At 50.7% G+C, this 17,937-nt stretch overlaps 3 protein-coding genes across 3 annotated transcripts; 2 read left to right on the forward strand and 1 right to left on the reverse strand.

Annotated features, from left to right (window-relative positions):
• Positions 1-1,607: 1,607 nt before the first annotated feature.
• Positions 1,608-7,817, reverse strand: COCSUDRAFT_20365 (ABC family transporter: multidrug; the record flags this gene model as incomplete). Its single annotated transcript, XM_005643243.1, has 13 exons — positions 1,608-1,866; positions 2,025-2,160; positions 2,565-2,746; positions 3,311-3,454; positions 3,722-3,807; positions 3,898-3,930; positions 4,104-4,289; positions 5,295-5,335; positions 5,478-5,619; positions 6,062-6,168; positions 6,866-7,045; positions 7,556-7,669; positions 7,769-7,817. Coding segments are annotated over 13 exons (1,659 nt in total), but the record flags the coding sequence as incomplete, so codon positions are not given.
• Positions 7,818-8,702: 885 nt separating this feature from the next.
• Positions 8,703-10,220, forward strand: COCSUDRAFT_60062 (hypothetical protein; the record flags this gene model as incomplete). Its single annotated transcript, XM_005643244.1, has 4 exons — positions 8,703-8,762; positions 8,853-8,982; positions 9,725-9,852; positions 10,053-10,220. The coding sequence occupies 4 exons, from the start codon at positions 8,703-8,705 to the stop codon at positions 10,218-10,220; spliced, it is 486 nt and encodes a 161-aa protein (XP_005643301.1).
• A 763-nt stretch (positions 10,221-10,983) lies between these two features.
• Positions 10,984-17,645, forward strand: COCSUDRAFT_68187 (hypothetical protein). Its single transcript, XM_005643245.1, has 11 exons — positions 10,984-11,076; positions 11,731-11,963; positions 12,099-12,160; positions 12,506-12,600; positions 12,857-12,890; positions 13,103-13,175; positions 13,522-13,587; positions 15,406-15,500; positions 15,673-15,706; positions 15,882-15,954; positions 16,339-17,645. Exons 2-11 carry the CDS (start codon positions 11,829-11,831, stop codon positions 16,407-16,409), a joined length of 738 nt encoding a protein of 245 aa, XP_005643302.1. The 5' UTR covers positions 10,984-11,076; positions 11,731-11,828; the 3' UTR covers positions 16,410-17,645.
• The last annotated feature ends 292 nt before the right edge of the window (positions 17,646-17,937 follow it).

Raw genomic sequence — 17,937 nt, forward strand, 5'->3', positions numbered from 1 at the left:
ATTGGGGAAGCCAGATATTCTTTGAAGGCGGCACTGCTTGCCTGAGCCAGGCTCCGCTTCAGCTAGATTCTGGCCCAGCAAAGCCCTGCCACAGCCGATCAAAATCTCCATTTAAGAAATGTGTACGGCATTTGCACTTCTTTCTTCTGCAATCAGAATAACAGGCACAAGAGGATGGTGCGATGATTTGCCCGGTCTTTTGCTGCTCAAAACTGACTGTCTCCTGCTTCGGGGTAAGCGCCGACCATAGGTGGCTGCTGGTGCAATTTGCACTGTCTCAAGGATAGAGGGAATGAGGGACCCCCTGCAGTGCACATAGCTGCAGGCCGTTCCGCCAAATGGCTGAGAATAAGCACTCCTGTCAAGAGCGTGCATCTTTACAAATGACTTCACCTCTTCGAAGCCGGGACAGATTAGGAGGCAAGACCTTACATGCGCGTGTGCATGCTATAGAGTCTTGCTGAGTCACACTGGCCTCTGCGACCCAATCAGATATGGTTCTGTGCTGACTGGCAGCTGTGCCGTGTGATCCTGGACTGGTATAGGATGGTGAATGAGAATAAAATCTTGCTTTGAAGTTGGTCACAGTATCTTGCGTTAATGTTGATGAGTGTAGTCTCAGTTGTGATGATTTATATGCAGATGTACCTGAGAAGCTGAGGATTGGGTTCGGGCTGTACAGACATATGTCTCAAGACATATGTCTCACATACATGTTGAGAGTGTTCAAGCATTGGGCTTTCTTGCAATTGTGGTCATTCGGGGTTCTTGCATCAGTATGTGCATGTCTTTTTTTTGTACCTGAGTCAGTTTATTTTGGCATTCGTGCTCCTCTGGACTTGTATGGGTTGTTCTGTATGCATCGCTCTTGCATTTTGATGCAGTACATGAGGAGAAAATTCTTTACCTACAATTCAAGGTAAAGGAGTTTGTTTCACATTGTAATTGTGGCCTTCTGTAGACTCCTTCATGTATACGGTTCCATTTCACAATGGCCTGCTTTCAACATGTGTCACATTCTTAGCGGACAGCAATGGCGTCAAATGTTTCATTGCTGCCTTTGACCAATTCAATCAGAAACACTTGCCTGCAACTGTGTTTGTTGCATGCAGAGTGAAGCTCGACCCCTCAACGCCATGTTCAGATCACTGTTTCGTTTCCAAGCATACTTCTTGCACCGGGTTCCAAGCAGAGTTTGCCATCCCAGGGAATCCCCATCTAAGATCACGCTCATGCTTCTTGTTTCTGGGATGGGTTCTGGTCCGCCCAGAGCCTCTTGCACATCAACTTACTAGGCAGATCAAAAATTCCTTGGGATTGCCCAGAGATGGATGAAAGTGCTGTTTGGGCAGTTTTGGTATTTTGGAAGATCTGATTTCAAGAAGTGGTGACACCCTCATCGCTTCTGGTGCTTGACAAGGCATAGAGCCAGCCATGCAAGTATGAAGAAGACCACAATGAAGATGGCTTCGTAGCCCACAAACGCCCACTTGTTCTTGCCACGCAAATCATAGAAGGTGAGGATCTGCACCCAGTACACGTTCCTCTTAGAACAGCTTATATGGCCTCTACACATGCATGCTGCTTCCATCGAGAATAGCTGGGCATCATTGCAGTGATGCATTTCGAAATGCATGCCATCTGCCGAGTGCAAGCACGTTGCCAATTTCAGTGAAATGCTTTGCATGCAAACAATCATCACACTGAAATTGACAACACTCTTTCAAATGGCAAAGAGCTGTACGAGCAAACTGAAATTGGCAGGTGAGCACCTCGAGGTTGAGGAAGATGAAGATCTGGGTGTTTTCAAACTGGTTGACCATCTGGGCGACCCAGGCATAGTGCAGAAAATCAATGTACTGGAACCTGCGCACACAAAGACGGCTGCGTCAGTAAATTTCACACAGAGAACATGCGCCAATGCAGCCGGAAGATGCAACAGTAACGCCGCTGCAGCCCCCTCTGATCGTGCAGATTTAATCCTAATAACAAAAGTTTAAAATGAAAAAAGAAGAAGTGGGTACCAGTGCCAGTAGGAAGGCTGATCCTGCGGCCTGATGAGGAGCCCCACGAAGAACAGCAGGATGACCACGTAGGCAGGCAACGCCCCATTAGCCACGTCCATGTTGGGTGACAGCGCTGCGATTATGTATGCCAGCACTGCACAGCACATGCCAGCTCAGCCCTCAAAACATCATTTTGGACAACATGCACAATGCCATCAAATGCTTAGAGAACGGCTTGTTCCTGAACTCCGATGAAATTCAGCACTTGCGTAGCACAGCATTCGCATGTCACAGCGCCTGGAGCCTTTGGACTGCTATCCTACCTCAAAACAGGTCCAGCCAACATCCAACAAGCAATGAGATTCTATGAATTCGAATTCACCCTCTGTATCAATACCCGTGCAGAGGTGTTCAATTCTCTGCTCTTTGGCCGGGAGACTGGCATCATCCAGCCAGCAGATTCAAGAGACCCAGAGTGAGCTTCTGCATCGATAAACTTGCAGATTAGTATTCTTGCTGGGTTGCTGTGAAGGTGAAGAGGAGGGAACAGGGACGTACGGATACCGATGACGGTGGTCTGGAAGTAGGTGTACCAGAAAAGCGACCAGCTGCCGGCCAGGGCCAGGGGGAAGAACACGATGCAGCTCATTATCAGGCTCTGCACCAGGGCCACTATGACCTCCTCCAATAACTTGGCCACTAAGTACGTCACTGACTTGTACAGCCCATCACTGCGCTCCCTGCACAGGAGCAATGCACAGATGCAGACCTTGCCAGTTTTTTTTTGTTTTTTAACACATCGAGAGAGATACACGGACAGGAGAATCACTCTCTTGCCCCGTGGCAATGCCAGCAGGAACTGCTGGGTGCATGCTTGTCTTGGGTGACAAGTTTGTACACTCTCAGCGGGCTTTCCCTGGGCAGAAGTCCCTGGGCTTCCTGACTCCATATTTCTCAGGTGAGAATATTGTTTATCCATGCAGTCACCTTGGAAGGCCCCCGGGCAGAAGCTTCTCTTCTTGACAATTCCACTCCATCTACTGCATTGGGAGAGGGCAATCATATGCAAGCGAAGCAGCATGTGGAATTTCTGGCAGGACAATAATTGCATTTGCCAAAATTCAATGGCTAATATCTAAAATTTAGTAGAATAGCCACGTAGAATAATATCTAAATTTAAGACAAAGTTTGTGGATCTCATGCTTGGTGTTGAGTCTGCACATCAGCCGGGCATCAAATCAGCCCCAAAGTTTGCTGGAACCTACGTAACATGATTAACTGACCGATTCAAGGGGAGAGGGCACCTGTAGAAGAGGGGGCGCTCCTGCACAAGCGTGGGTGTGTAAGCGGCCGCGGCAAAGCCCGGCAGAATGGTCCACATGAACAGCGCTGCGCCGATGTTGACCGCGTTGGGGCCGAAATTCCTCTTGCCGATGTGCCAGTACAGGCTGCACATGCACAAGTTGCCCACATTTCAAATGTCACATTGATAATTTTGACAGAAAAAAAGCACCCCCAAGATGATGGTGGTGTATAAATCCCTCCGGGATCCAAGACCTCCTCCAAATACTGCTGTATGAGGGCAGCCTTGATGGGCTTTGTGAGGCTGAGAGTCTACAATCTGACAAAGCCGACAAGGCATTTTCGCACAACAGTTTGTCGACATTGAAGTCCCTGGCAGGCTTGGAAGGTTTGCGAATGGCTGCAGGGCGCACCTCATGAGTAGGAGGGCCACTGCGAGCTTGTCCATCACACGAGGACCCAGGTAGGCCGGATCCCTAAAGTCCCGCCCCATCCGGTACTGCTTGCACCAGACATGTTATTATTATCAATTTTCACACGCCTATCCAAGCCACAGTTGGCTTAGGTGAGCCACACATGTGGTGTCAACTAATCTCAGCAAGCACGCACTCTTTGCAACACTCTGACGCTGTTGTAGGCCCAGCTCAATCAATCACAAATTGCACCCTGCTGCATTCTGCAGGTGCCCTAAACATCTCTGCAACTTTCATAATAGGTGAACAATAATTCCGGTAAACTCATGGGTCAATTGAGACATTCAGTGCCACTTCCTCATAGCCACGGTGCATATCTGACAAGCCGACTGCCTGCAGGGGGCGGGCCTGCACCTTGAGGATGGTTTTGACGCCCCAGTAGAACGGCGTGACAGTCGCGCGGCGCGTTTTCAGCTCCTTCAGAATCTGCGGTGACACCTGCGCAACAGCGGAGGCTACTCCTCAGAAATGGTGGTACAAAAAAATGTAATTGTAAATATTGCTGCTGCTATAGGACACGCTACTCCTGAAAATGGAGGGCAAGGTGCGTCTGCAGACATGCAAACGCTGGCACAAAGCCTACCCCCGACAGGAAATAATACAACACTTGGTCTCTCCAGTCTTGCTTCAAGGAGCCTGCCATGCAGACACGTGGCCTACAGGTTTGCAGGGTGGATTTTGCGGGGTATGTTGTCAACCTATACTCACGCATCAGTCACGATGACTCATGCATGAGATAGGAAATTAGTTATGAACTTGTCACTGACCTGCCGCTCGGCCATGTCGCGCGCCAGCACCGCCTCGTTTGCGGCGCGCAGATCGCTCTGCGCATAGCGCGTCGCAAACTCGTCGGCCAGGCCTGCCCGCTCCGCCTGGGGGTGCAGATCAAAGAATTTTCTTGCCTTCTTATGATCATTGCAGAACATGCAGGAAAGTGACCCAGTGCAGGTTTGCTGTAGGCCAATCTTGCAGGAAAACTGAGGAGGTGATTTTGCTACATGCATGCAATGACAGGCTGGCTCTGCTGCACAGCCACAAAGAGTTCTCCACATGGGGTTCTAAATGGGTACAGCATGAGGAAAGTGCAGTCAAGATTGGGAGTTTTAGATGTGCAGGGTTGCTTGCATGGCAGCAGGGCATTGCCGGTGGCTGCACCTTTGTGGTGAGGTCCACGATCCACTCTGCCTGGTTGTCTGCCACGCCCTGGTGCCCAAAGTGGGGCACGCCAGGGTTGGTCGCCTCAAAGAACTGGATCGCGCTCAACCCTGCTCACACCAACACATAGACTTACATTATGTATATGTAGCGCAGGGTGGTGTGCTTGTGCATGGAGCCAATACAGGTCCTCTCTGCAGCCCTTTTAGATTGGGCGAAATCGGGAAAGACAGACTGCAGGCCAGCAAATTTTCAGATAAGGATCTTGTTGGCTATCCGGCACAATCTTGCCCCAAAGGCTCAGCGCGCTCTAAGAAGGAGGTAGTGCTCCGAAAAATATGGACAGCGTGATGGCCACATATACAGTATTCAAGTTCTGAAGAAAGGGCTCTGATTGTACTTCAAGGAAAGTAGTTGGGTCACTCTCTTCAGCTCAGCCGCAGTGCATGAAATGACAGGGTAATTCACTCGAGGTCAATTGCAAGGCACTTTTGTGCCGTGAAAAAGGCAGAACACCGCATGTGAGGGGCTGCATGCTCACCATTGGGCCCGGCATAGACGACCTTGCCACGCAGCAGGATCATCATGCAGTCGAAGAGCTTGAAGCAGGAGGGCGTGGGCGAGTGGATGGTCGCGCAGATGGTCATCCCAGTCTTCAGCAGAGCCTTTATCACCACCATCACCTGCAAAGAAATGCTGACATCAACAAGGAACTTCACAGTATTATGGAGCATGCGCTCCAGCTCAATTGGGACAGAGTCCTCCATTCTGCGTGCTACGCCAGTTGAGAAGCTGTGGCACACCCAGTCAGCCCTAGATGTTGGAATGATGCAATCTCTGTCTCTCCTCTCGACAAGCACATGCTGCCAATAAGCGGCACCTACAGTGCATGCTCATGATGTTGCACGTCTCAGGCAGGTATGACCATATCATGTATAGCATTTCGCTTGAACTCCCTTCCCTTGGCACGATTCGTGTGGGAGCAACGGCAACAGTTCAACGGCTGATGCATGTGATACAACACCAGGCTGCAGAACTTTGTAGGCCCCGCAGACGTGGCTGCAGACACCCTGCGTGTATGCCAGCCGACCTGTAATAATGATAATGGGATGAGTAAGGGGTGACCTCATTGGCTGTGAAGGAGTCGAGGCCGGAGGTGGGCTCGTCCAGGAACAGCACACGCGGATTCGTCACCAGCGCAATGCCTATGTTCACACGCTTGCACTGCCCGCCTGCAACATTGTTTCAGTGCCCATCAGTACACAGCATGAGACACACACATTGTGTTCAGGCAAATTGCAAGGGGAAATTCTTGGTACGCCGAGTCTCACGCCGAGCAAAGAGCGACTCAGTCTCATGGGGCCAGACCAGGCACAACACGTGCCGATGTCCGTGCATTTGTAACAAGCGTGTCACTCGTCCTGATAATGCAATGATGATGAGGTCGCCTACAAAGGTTCTGTGATACTTCTACACAGTAGAACCATGCATAGGCGTCCACATCAATCGATATAAAACCCATGCATACTAACATGCTTTGACACAGCCTCAAGGTGTTCATACCAACATTCAAAGCCGCGCATGCAACCCAGATGCCACAGTACAGATCAGGCACCACACAATCTCACGTGCGCGCATGCAGCTGTTTGCACTCAAACTCAAAACTGCACGTGCACTACAGATGCAGCGCTTCAGACCATAGAGCCGACACCAAACATTCTGCGCGCATGCGGGCGTTCAAAGAGACGTTTGAATTTGAGCATGCATCGGAGATGCGGCGTTTTAGACCAGCCACGACACGTCCTCAAGCAGCTCTTTGAGTTGGAGTTCAAAACCGCATCGCGCAAAAGAGACGGCGTGACCTTTTTGGGGTCTAGGGTATGTCTTGTGCAGGCGTCTGAACTTGAATTCAAATCCACATGCGCGCACCGGAGATGCCGCGGTTGAGGCCGTTTCCGATGCGGACGCCGCGGCAGCCGCCGAGCGCAAGCTGGTCGATGATGGAGTCTACTTTGGCGCGCTTGGCCGCCAGCTTCTCGCTGAGCGCGCACTTGAGCTCCGCCGTGTACATCAGCATCTCATCCACGGTGAGATTGTCCAGCAGCGTGTCTGCGCGCGCATTCCCACCAAGTCACAAAAGTTATTACAATCATTTGTACTATTACACATTGTTCCTGCCGGAGGCAAGGTACGTCCTGCAGACAAGAAGGTATCCCTTGTCGGACTTGCCAAATCCAAGCAAGACCCAATCAGACGTGGGCACGGTGCTCAGTATTTGTACCGCCCCCCGCCAACCGGGGCCACCATTGTTTACTATATCATTAATGGTCTGGGTTCATGCATGCCAAGGCATCAGCACTCCTCTTCAGCTGAGGAAACTCGCAGCGTCCTCAGCAACCGCTACAAGTGCTATAATTGTGCCCTTGTGATGTTCTCCCTCCCGCTCAGAAGGATGGCTCAGCCTGTTTCTGTGAGCCTGTGAGGGGCTGCTGAAGCATCATCAGAAGCTAACACCATATATCTTTTGCACAGCACATGCCCAGAGCTGCCCTGCTTCACAGATGTTCACATCACGAGAATCCAATGAGACCGGGAAGGTGCCAGGCGCAGGGTCATCACCAAATTGCTCCACGTAGCCGGTGTAGCGCCTGAGGAAGGCTTGGGATGGCTTGTGGCCGGCAAACAGAATGTCTCCATGGATCTGCCCCACCGTCTTCCTGCCCGCCAAAACATCTGCGCTACACACGCCCTTTTATACAAGGCTGGCATATTTTAAGACTCAAGAAAATAGAACAAAGAAGTCTAGCACTTGGAACCGTCAGCTGTTCTTACCTAGCAGAGTTGTTTTGCCGCTGCCCGAAGGGCCCATCTGCGCAAACACCAGTGATACAATGCATCAGGTAGTTGCTATGCATCTTTATGGCCTGTTCCCATCAATTGCAGAGTTGATTTCAGCAACAGGTCCTGCACAAAACGAGTTTGCTCACCAGGGCTGTCAGCTCGCCGGGATATAAGGACCCGGAGACTTTGGAGAGAAGGCTTATTTTCTGCCGTCGGTTAGCGCTGTTCTTGACGATGTATTCCAAGTCCTGCAGCATGGAAGCAAAACCTTAGTAAAGGCATCCATCCCATCCCTTGAAACATGCATGTCCCGCCGTATGCTTTCCAAGTCCATGAGGCGTTTTGTGTCTTCGCAGAGATCATGGATCTGAATTCCGATGAATAACATGCAACAATGAAGGCTGGTCAACGCCCAAAATATTTTGTATCCTCGTCCAAGGATTGTCGACGTCTACGAAGACAGAGACCCAAACCTGGCGAAGCACACGATCGAACGCACCTTGAAAGCGACAGTCATTCCCCTGACTCCCATTGCAGACGCATTTTCTGGATCTTCTGAGAAGTCCACGCCTTCTATAGCTGAGTTAGACGAGCTGGGAGCCCGGCTGATGTCTACCTTTACTTCCGTGGCTCCATCTGCTTCGTGAGAGTGGTGCCTTGGGGCCACCAATGCCATCTCTTGACTGGCAACATACTCCATAGCAGCAAATTCGTTGACAATCTTCTGTGAAAATCTCTGCATTTCATCGGGCGTCCGAGGTCACGGCAAAGGGCTCAATATCCCTAAAACCTACTGTAATTCAGGGGCATGATCAAATTGGAGTCTCGAAAAGGAGACAGCCAAGCGGAGTGATCCCGTACATTTTTCCAATTGAGGTGTTGAGACTGTTTCCAGCGGAATCTATTGTATTTTAGAAGTGTTACCATGAGCGGCAAGGACGGCAAGGTGCAGGAGTTGGTAGTGACTGGCAGGCAGGCAGCACAGGTAAGTGATGCTCCAAAATCACGACTATACTCATGCAATCAATTGTATTGCATTGTTGATATCACAGTTAATCTGTTTTTTTGTGTGCAGGAAATTGCGGATGAGGAAGCCTCAATCAGCGGATTATATGAGCAAGAGAACGCGTCACAACTTCCTTGCATATTGAATGGGGCCATGGCTGGCTTGAGCGGCGGTGCTTTGGGTTATGTATTTGGATTTGGTGCGGAGACACGCCCCGACATCATTATAATCCCGCCATATATCTTATTGCTTGCCATCTCTATTCTACTTAGTGCCGATGCCTTGTGATTTTGCATATAGCCTGCAAACAGGGTCTGCTAATGTCCTTGTCCTGCTGTTCTTTGCCAAATGAAACAGCCATATATGTGAAGCTGGGCCTTTTCTGTTGTTTCAGGAGGGAAGCTGATCAGGCATCGTGGAAAGGGACGCTTTCAGGCGTGCAAAGCAGAGGGCTGGACTTCTGCAAAGGTGCTGCTTTCAGATTCCAATTTCCATGTACCGTGCCTTTCAATATCGAGATCCAAATGGTGCCCTTTCAAATACCCAACATGCTGTGTGTTTTGCTGCAGAGCTTCGCTATTTTTGGAGGCGTCTATGCATTTGCAAGCTGCATTGCACAACGATTGCGCCAGAAGCAGGATGGTGGGGTGCCCTTCAATCTCTCCTTGGCAAGAAACTTTCCTGGGTTGCTGGATGCAGAACATCTGCTTCTTCTTTGCCACCAAACGCTGAATTTGAGGAACCTACTGGGAAGCGTTGTGCATGCAGCCATCAATGGAGGCATCGCTGGATGTGCTACAGGGCTTGCCCTGGGCTGGAGTGGTGTGCTTACAAACTCCCACTAAATTTTCTTGCCTTCATTCATTGGCAGGCCCCACAGATGTCACTGCTGCTTAGTGGGCAATGCTTGCAGTGACTGATGCACTGTGTAATGTTGCCAGGTGGCCCTGCGGCAGCACTGCAGAACGCTGTCATGCTTGGGCTGTTCTCCTATGTGGTGGACTACTTGCAGATGCAGTCAGCAGAGGCTGCCAGCAGGACAAAGCCATCCACTCTCATTGCAAGAAAGGTGCTGTCGTTCCCAAGCTGTCCCAGATGAAGGCTATGAAGATGATGTCAACAGCAGGCAGACAAAATTCAGTAGTGCCTGCTCATATGTGTGTTTCTTCTGATTGTTGCACTTGCAGTTTAGCCTGGCTACTGTGTACTGTTATAATTTAGCGATCTATGATCTCTGCAGTGTTGCGCTGAGGCTCTGATGATGTGCAGGCTGTACGGAGGAGTCAGCCAAAGCAGATGGATGCTGTCAGCATGCTGCTGTCTCCCTCGCTGCCCTGGCTGAGGCCTCCATGTGACGCCTGCATGGCATGCCCGCTCATCCTCCCTTCCGCCTTGCAGCAAGCGCTGCCCGCACTAAGGAGGCGGCTGCAGCAGTGACAAATGCATGCGTGTAGTAGTACGCCTCAGGCATGAAACTAAGGGCCCCTTTCACTCAATGTCATCCGTGATCCTTTGCTCTGTAGCAAGTCCATTGTCTTAAAAAGTATCCTGTGAGAGCCTATCCTGAGCTGGCTCACTATCCTCGAGGACACTGAATTGTTGTCAACAGTGTGTACAATAGATCATTGTCTCAGGCAGAAGCTTGGGCTTGTCCAATTTTCTGTATCATGCATGATGCTCTCCTGGATGTAGGATGGATTACTCATCAAGAAGTTTTTTGGCTGCTTTACGTTAATTAAGCAAGCAGGCCCCACAGATGTGGCTGCAGACACTCTGTGTGTATGCCCTATGGCCTTCGGGCTTTCAGTTTGCCGACACTGTAATAATAATGATAAATACAATGGCATTCATGTAATGGCATTTAAGTTAAGCGAGCCCTGCGGGCCGCGCCGGCATGACTCACTCAGTGGCAGGCTGCCAGTGGCATGCATGGGGCATGCTAGGCTGGGAGGCCTCCTTGCATTGCATGCATTGTGATGATAAGAGTGACGAGTGAGCAACCCAACACATTCGAGGCACGCTCAGCTCAAAAACGTGTGCTCGCGGTTGGCTTCTTAGTCAAGGCGGGATAATCCCCGTTGAAGCAGTCACGGTCTGGTCCCCTTGCCAGATGTCACCGCCGTGAGGCCGCTGCCCGACTGCCCAATCTCCCGCCAATTATCGGTGTCCTCCGACTAGCTACTTGAGCCGTCACCTGCATCAACTACACCACATTCTCTCACGATTTCAACTTCACCTTTCGTCGCCAACAGCCTCCCACCAAGTTTCGTCAAGCACCAAGCCAGTTTCCAAGGTACACACTCACGTGATCGACTGATTTCAGGCGCATCTCGGGCAGAGTCTGGCGCCTGCGCATTCTGTATCCTGTGCAACTAGACTGAATTGAAGTGAATCGCGTTGTAGAAGGCTACAGGGCATCCAGAGAGGTTTGAGGCAATCTTAAACAATCTTAAACGGGCCGTCTTGAGAGCCCGTCCGTCAAAGCGATTGCCCCTCCTTTTTCCTTTCGTGGTGGCGTCTGGGAAAGTATGTTTAGTACTGAGATGGCTAGTAACTTTGTTTTGATTGGTGTGCACTGATCGCTTCGCGCGACGTAAGTTGCAAGTCGCGACTAAACAGGTGGCATTGTATTTTCAGATTGATCAAACGAAGTTTAATTGCCTCAGTTCAAGCTAAACATGTCCTCAACGATATCATGCATCTTAGATGACATATGTGGTTGTCTTGCTCCTGTTGGAAATCGTGATTGAACTTGCCGGATCAGGGTGACAGGATCCGCTCTTTCGGGACTGTTTGTCGATGCCCGAGGAAAGAAGGGGCACGTTTCTGGAGCTGCTACACTTTGTACGTATTAGCGTGTGGAGCCATCGTCGCCCAAGTGACTGCTTGGGGTGAAATGAGCAAGTTGGGCTGGTCCCTTGACATCAGGTCTGATCCTTGTTTGCAGGTCACTGAACAACATGAACGCCATGGCAAGGACGTCCATTGCACTTGCACTGCTGCTCTGCGCAGCTACCATCATCTCAGCACAGCCAGGTGGCGGCAATGGCCCCTTTGGCAACCGCAACAATGGAGGCGGCAGCAGCAGTGGATCTAGCAGCAGTGGCAGCAGCAGCAGCAGTGGCAGCAGCAGCAGCAGTGGCAGCAGCAGCAGCAGCAGCAGCAGCAGCGGCCAGCAGCGTGAGTGCCATGCATCTGTTTACCAGTCATCTGTGCACAACACTTTGAATATCATGTATCTTGTGGTGTTCAAGTAACACTGGATATATGTATAGCATGGAAGGGAGATCATTGAGATGTGTGTTTGGTGCGCAGAGTGCAACACCGGCTGCTGCAACCTGGGCAACACCGTGTTCAAGGGCGCCTGCGCTGACTTTGTGAGTGCCTCCTGCCCCGAGATATTTCCCGCTCACCAGCGCCTTGTTCTCTCAACTCTCCACCTTGACTACTCCCTGTAGATGGTGCACATGAAATTGATCTTTGACTTCGTTGATTGGGGCATCGGGTCTATATGGCCTCTGGCTTGTAGAGGGTGGTATAAGTACCATGAGCACCAGGCAGTGTTCTTTGCGCGTGCACTTGATTGGGTCATGCGTGGGTGTGGCGAGTCCTGCAAGGGGTAGGACTTTGGCAGCTTCACTACAGATGCAGTGTCACCACAGACGCAGCTCGCCCCCTTGGCAGGAAAAGTGAGAATAACATTGATGATCTGTTCTGTGCAGGCCAACTTCTTCAAGAGCGATGCTGACACCGCCATCAAGGAGGATGACACCACCTTCCAGGCTCGCGTCGACCGCGCACCCAGGCCCAGCGACAGGTCAGCTCCCGTTTGCTACATTCGTACTCCCATTCAAAGCTGAACACAGTTGTTTGCAAGCCATTTCAAACCCTCCCAATTGTTATGGGTGATGATTTTGGCGGAGAGTACTGAGTTGTGGCAAAAAGATGTGCAAGAGGCCCCTAGAGGGGTGCTGACCACCATCACAAAATCTTGACCTTGTGCATAATGTTTACTGGGATTCTGTTGCGCAAATTGGCCATTTGGAATTATTGATGTAAATTCAACTGTGCAGGTGCTGCATCGATGGCCGCTCCTTCACCCAGTATGTGAGTGCCCCCTCATTAACTTCCTGTCCACTATTATTTGCCTGCATGCCCCGCTACACACCTATGCAACATCTTACAGCAGCGGATCAAATGCTTGGTTCAGCAGTGTCTGGCTCTTTGCATCTCTGGCATGCCTCTTCCTGTGCTGTCTGATGATGGTGTTCCCTTTCAGCTTTAGGAGTGGCCTGAGTGCCTTCCTCTTGAATGCACAGGGCTGCTCTTGCAACCAGTCCCTCAAGGACGCCTCTGCCCCCCAGGGCTTCTCTGCCAACGCAATCTCAGTCAGTGAGTCTCCTTCCTCCATGTAGGCCATGATGTGGCAGCCACACCCGATGCATGCTTGGGGAACCCTTCGAAACACACAGTGTGGTTTTGGTTTAAATCAGAGTCCTCGCTGCATGTATCATGCTCATGCTGCAAGAGGCTCTTCAAGGACCATTCTAATCAGGGGCCCCAGAGTCCTACAAAGTCCAGCCCTAGCCAGTGGTCTGTGCCCTGCAATTATTTCGCCTCAAATGATGGCCCCGTAGCAGCATTGAAGGCCCCGCATCAGCATTGAGTAGAGGATCAAATGCGGGTGAGCTCTTTTATGCATTGTCCTCTGACATACGTTTTGTCTGTGCATCTGCAGTCGGCCGTGCTGTCCAGAAGTCCATCTGCGCTGATAGCTCGCGCGGAGGCTCCATCGGCTCTGGAGGTTGCTAAGCGCTGGGCGCAATATTTTCCCGCCATCACATCTTGCAATGAAGCGGCTTCTAGAGTGCACAGTGAGGCGGCGTGTGTTGAACTTCTTGTTTGTTAAGGGCTGGATCATCAACCGAAAGGAATGAATGATCGAATAGAGATCAGGCAAATGGCAACGAACCTAATGATGCTTTCCCCTTGTGGGCCTGAGTCAGTTGGATGCCCCAACGTTGGCTGATTTCATTCTTACTTACAATAAACGCCCCCACGGCGTGGGCAGGCCGCGAAGTAAAGTTTGGAATGTCCTCTGGGAGTCAAGCTTCTTGAGCTGACATGCATCAGTTCTTGCTTGCTTGCTGTCATGCCAGAAATTGTATTTATCAGTCTCCCTCGTGTAAGTGTTTTCTGAAAGTGCACCTCCTACCTGTGCGCAATAGTGACGTATGGATCGTGGCTTGCAAGAAACCCATTGGCACGAAAAGGATCCTTAGAGTGCAGGCATCTCTGGTGGTCATTAGAAAATCTGGGGCCATCAAAATTTGCAAAGCACAGAGCCAGAAGCAAAGGGATGTTCTGCCTTGGACCTGACCTTGCTCGAGACCAGTTGTATTCATCTCAGCGCTTCACTCATCTATGTATTCCCGAAAATCTCTGGGTTGCATGTACTGGGCACATGCATGTGATCAGATCAGCAATGCCAGCTGGCAGAGCTAGTCTAACCACTCGTGCTGGCACCAGGAATCACGGCGTGGTTTAGAGACAATTATCTGGGAAGCGTGTCAAAAATTTCCAAAAGAACATTCTGTACGCTAGCAATCTGATCAACAAAGTTTCCATCTTTTCGCTCAGCCCGCACGCACGCATCGCTTCTCGCCACTTCGATCTGTCAAGTCCGGTTTTTGCAGGCACGTTCGTACAGACTCTACTGCTTGACAGTCGACTCATAACCAGCATCTTGTAGTCCCCTGAACATGCATCCTCGGTTTAGTACACGACGAAAAGATATAGGGACAGCCATTCTTGTCGTAGCTTGTTAGCAAGCTGTCTTTCAAGAGTCCGCGTTCATAGCCTCGGATGCTACAATTTTGTATGTATTAATGTTTCCTGGTTATGTATAATCTTTCAGGGGTGTAGAGATGCTGTCACACCGTCGTGCACACCTGATGTGGCTCGATGGACAGGTGCAGGACGAGTCAGGGGCGTCTTGGTGTGTGTATGATGTCACATCTGGCTGCATGCCGGCAGATCAGGAGATCTCACTGTTCTCTGCTCGATGTGCAGGTTCAAAATGCAGCAGACAAGCTTCTCAGTGTTGGCAGCCCTCCTACTGTCTCTAGCGCTGATTGGACCCATGTGCGTGAGGGGACAGCCAAGGCTGCCTGGACCTCCAGGGGGAGAATGCCAAACGGGCTGCTGCAACCTGGGCCGCACAGTCTTTGAAGGGTCCTGCTCCAGCTTTGTGAGTGCTTCGCTCGCAGCTCCCATCTATGCACCCTTTTGTTTTGTCGATGCCGCTTATTTACACCGCCAGGCAGCCATCCCTCCCTTGTCGAAGCTTGCTTTGCCTTGTGTCTCTTGCCTTTCCACCTTGGTGTCACGAAAAACCATGCATGCAAGCTGCCTTGACCTTGCTTTCAGGACGTGCTTTTCGAATCCCTGCCAAGCAAGCAGTGACCAACATTTCCAAGTCTATGCAGCAGCTCCTACCTGAGCCTGTTGCCTGAGTTAAGAGAGAGCCTTTGAGTTCAGCCATTGCAGCTAGCAGGCCCTGCATGGACCATCCGTTGTGTAGCACGCTTCTGAGGGCTGTGCTTATTTGTAAATTCTGCAGGCGAATTTCTTCAAGGCAGATGCTGACACAGCCGTCAGCGAGAGTGACAGTGATTTCCAGGCGCGCGTGAATAGGGCACCCACCCCAAGCAGCAGGTATTTGATTTGCCCATTGGTCAATTGTTAGCGCATGCCTGCATGTGCTGTCACATGCTACATCGAGACACCCACACACTGCCGTAGATTGCATGCAGATTGCAGCTTTGCAGAACTGTTGAGTTCAAGCTGGTTTATTAGCACCGCATTTATGGGGACTGCTGTTCGACAGGTGCTGCGTTGATGCCCGAGCTTACACCCAATACGTGAGTGAACCCCACTCTGATCCCCCTGAAATCCCGAGTGGCTACATTAGGACTGGTAGATCTGCTGTGGATGGTGTTTCATGCGCCACGTATTGCAGTTTTCTTGAAATTGCACAAACATTGCAAGACCCCACTCGAGCCATTCAGTGATGTCCTTGACCTTTTGCTTGTGCAGAGCTGCTCTTGCAACTCTGACCTCGTCAATGCAGCATCAGGACGCGGCATCTCTTCCAACGCCGTCAAAGTTGGTGCGCGTAACACACCACATTCCCCTTCACATTCTGGCTTCTGACTTGCAACAGTCGCATTGATTCCAGTTCAGGGAAAAATGTCTGCGGACATCAGGCAGTGCTTCCGCCAGACATGAAAAGGAAGGGCCGCCTAGTGAGTGAACATCATGCAGCAACTTCAATGATTCTGTTGTCCTTCTGGTAATACACGCATTTGCAACAAAGCCACTTGTCCCCTTGCCATGCGCAGATTTTGTATGGCGCTACATTACAGAACAATGGTGTCATCAATGTAATGGACTTCTGGGGAAACATGCATGTCATACAAAGGTATTCGTCCCCAATCCTTGCGCAGATCTTCAATGCAGCTGCATGACTCAACGCTGATGTTTGTGTGTGCAGTGGGGAGGGCGACTCGCTTCTCCATCTGCAGCAACAGCCAGAACGGGGGGTCTCTTCAGGGCGGCTGCTGAACAGAACAGAGTCCCCCCGATGGCAGCCCAAAAAATGGGCAGCTGTGGCCAGAAGCCACCTTCAGACACCTGGCAGACACTGTCTGATTAAACACCAAATATTGGGTCAATTGCGGGGAGTAGGGAATAGGATTTCCTGCTTACCTGACTGACACACCGACTGGTCAAACAGTACCGCGCATGCCATGCAGGCCATGTGCTGGCCTGCAGTGGAGCATGCCAGTCAGCTAGAAATAACCATCATTCTTTCAGACATTTTTGGGGTGGGATGCGCGCTGGATTGGAGCCTGCCCCTCCCTTGAAAATTCCGCTGGTGGCCATGCATGCACTACCTCGAATCTCCTCAGTTTTTGCCGTCCGGACTGACAAGCATTTGATGAATACCTGGTCCTGCATTCATTAATAGGATGTTCCCCTTTTGAAAAGGTGTGTGTGTGGGGCAGAGGGCTTCTGTTATCTGGCAATTGCTTGATGCGATGTCATGGTGAATGTCATTTTCTGCAAGACATGGGGCATTCCCGGTTGCAGTGACCAACAGTTGCACTGCAGATGCAGAGTATGAAGCTCTTCACACTAGTGACCTTTGCAGAAGGAGCTTGTTTTAGCTGTGTGCAGAACATTTACAGTTGAGTTGGTGCTTGTTGCAGAGACTTGGGAAGCTCAGTGGGAAAAGTGTACAGCGCGTTTTGTTGGGTCTATTCTGTTTGAGTGTGCCATGATTGGTGCATCCAGTGTGACGATGCTTGGGTTCAATTTTGCACAGAAAGGTGGTCTACTCTGACCTATATTCATAGTTGCACGACACGGCTGGTCAAAATTTGGACACGCGTTTGCGAACGTTCGCGACACCGCGACACCGCGACACGCGTGTCCAGACCTGAGGACGTTAGTAACCATGCAATCGGGTGATGACTACAGGTTACTAAGGCTGACGGAACCTCAAAAAGCTGTTTCCGGACCCGACAACGCATCAAAACACATCGGAATTGTCGCTAAACACATTTACAAGCATGTTATATGTGTTTGGGGTGTTGTTGGGTCATTTTCCGGCGTCCAAGCGGCCAAAAACGGTCAGAAACGGTCAAACGTAACCCTTACATAACCCGGTGTCGGAGCGGTGTCGGAAATAGCCAAAATCTCGACACGCGTTTGCGAACGTTCGCGACACTGCGACACCTGACACGCGTGTCAGGTGTCGTGCAACTATGCCTATATTTCTGTAATCACATGGTGGATAGAGAGCCACTATAGGTGGGGTATACAGAGGAGCCCAGCTATCATGCATGACAAGCGCCGCTTATGAGACTTCATGCCAGAGCACACCTCCATATCCCAAATGCAACAGCATCAGTGTCACAAAGCAATCGTGCTCCATATTCCAAAAGAGGGGTAAATCTGAAACTGGATTGCATGCACTGATGTGCAATCGTTGCACAGATGCCATGCACTGGTGCCAGCACTTTAAGAGGCTGCAGCAATCATGACACCCACAAAGACATGCCCAGTGGGGACATGGTAGGCATGCGCA

The sequence above is a fragment of the Coccomyxa subellipsoidea genome (assembly GCF_000258705.1).
Source record: "Coccomyxa subellipsoidea C-169, whole genome shotgun sequence".
Lineage (NCBI taxonomy): Eukaryota > Viridiplantae > Chlorophyta > Trebouxiophyceae > Coccomyxaceae > Coccomyxa > Coccomyxa subellipsoidea.

Excerpts from the sequence above, each read along its gene's own strand:
- COCSUDRAFT_68187 (XM_005643245.1), top strand. The coding sequence starts at position 11,829 with ATGGCCCCTTTGGCAACCGCAACAATGGAGGCGGCAGCAGCAGTGGAT. Across the intron at positions 12,161-12,505 it reads AGGGCGCCTGCGCTGACTTT|GCCAACTTCTTCAAGAGCGA; the intron begins GTGAGTGCCTCC and ends TGTTCTGTGCAG. Across the intron at positions 15,707-15,881 it reads CCCGAGCTTACACCCAATAC|AGCTGCTCTTGCAACTCTGA; the intron begins GTGAGTGAACCC and ends TTGCTTGTGCAG.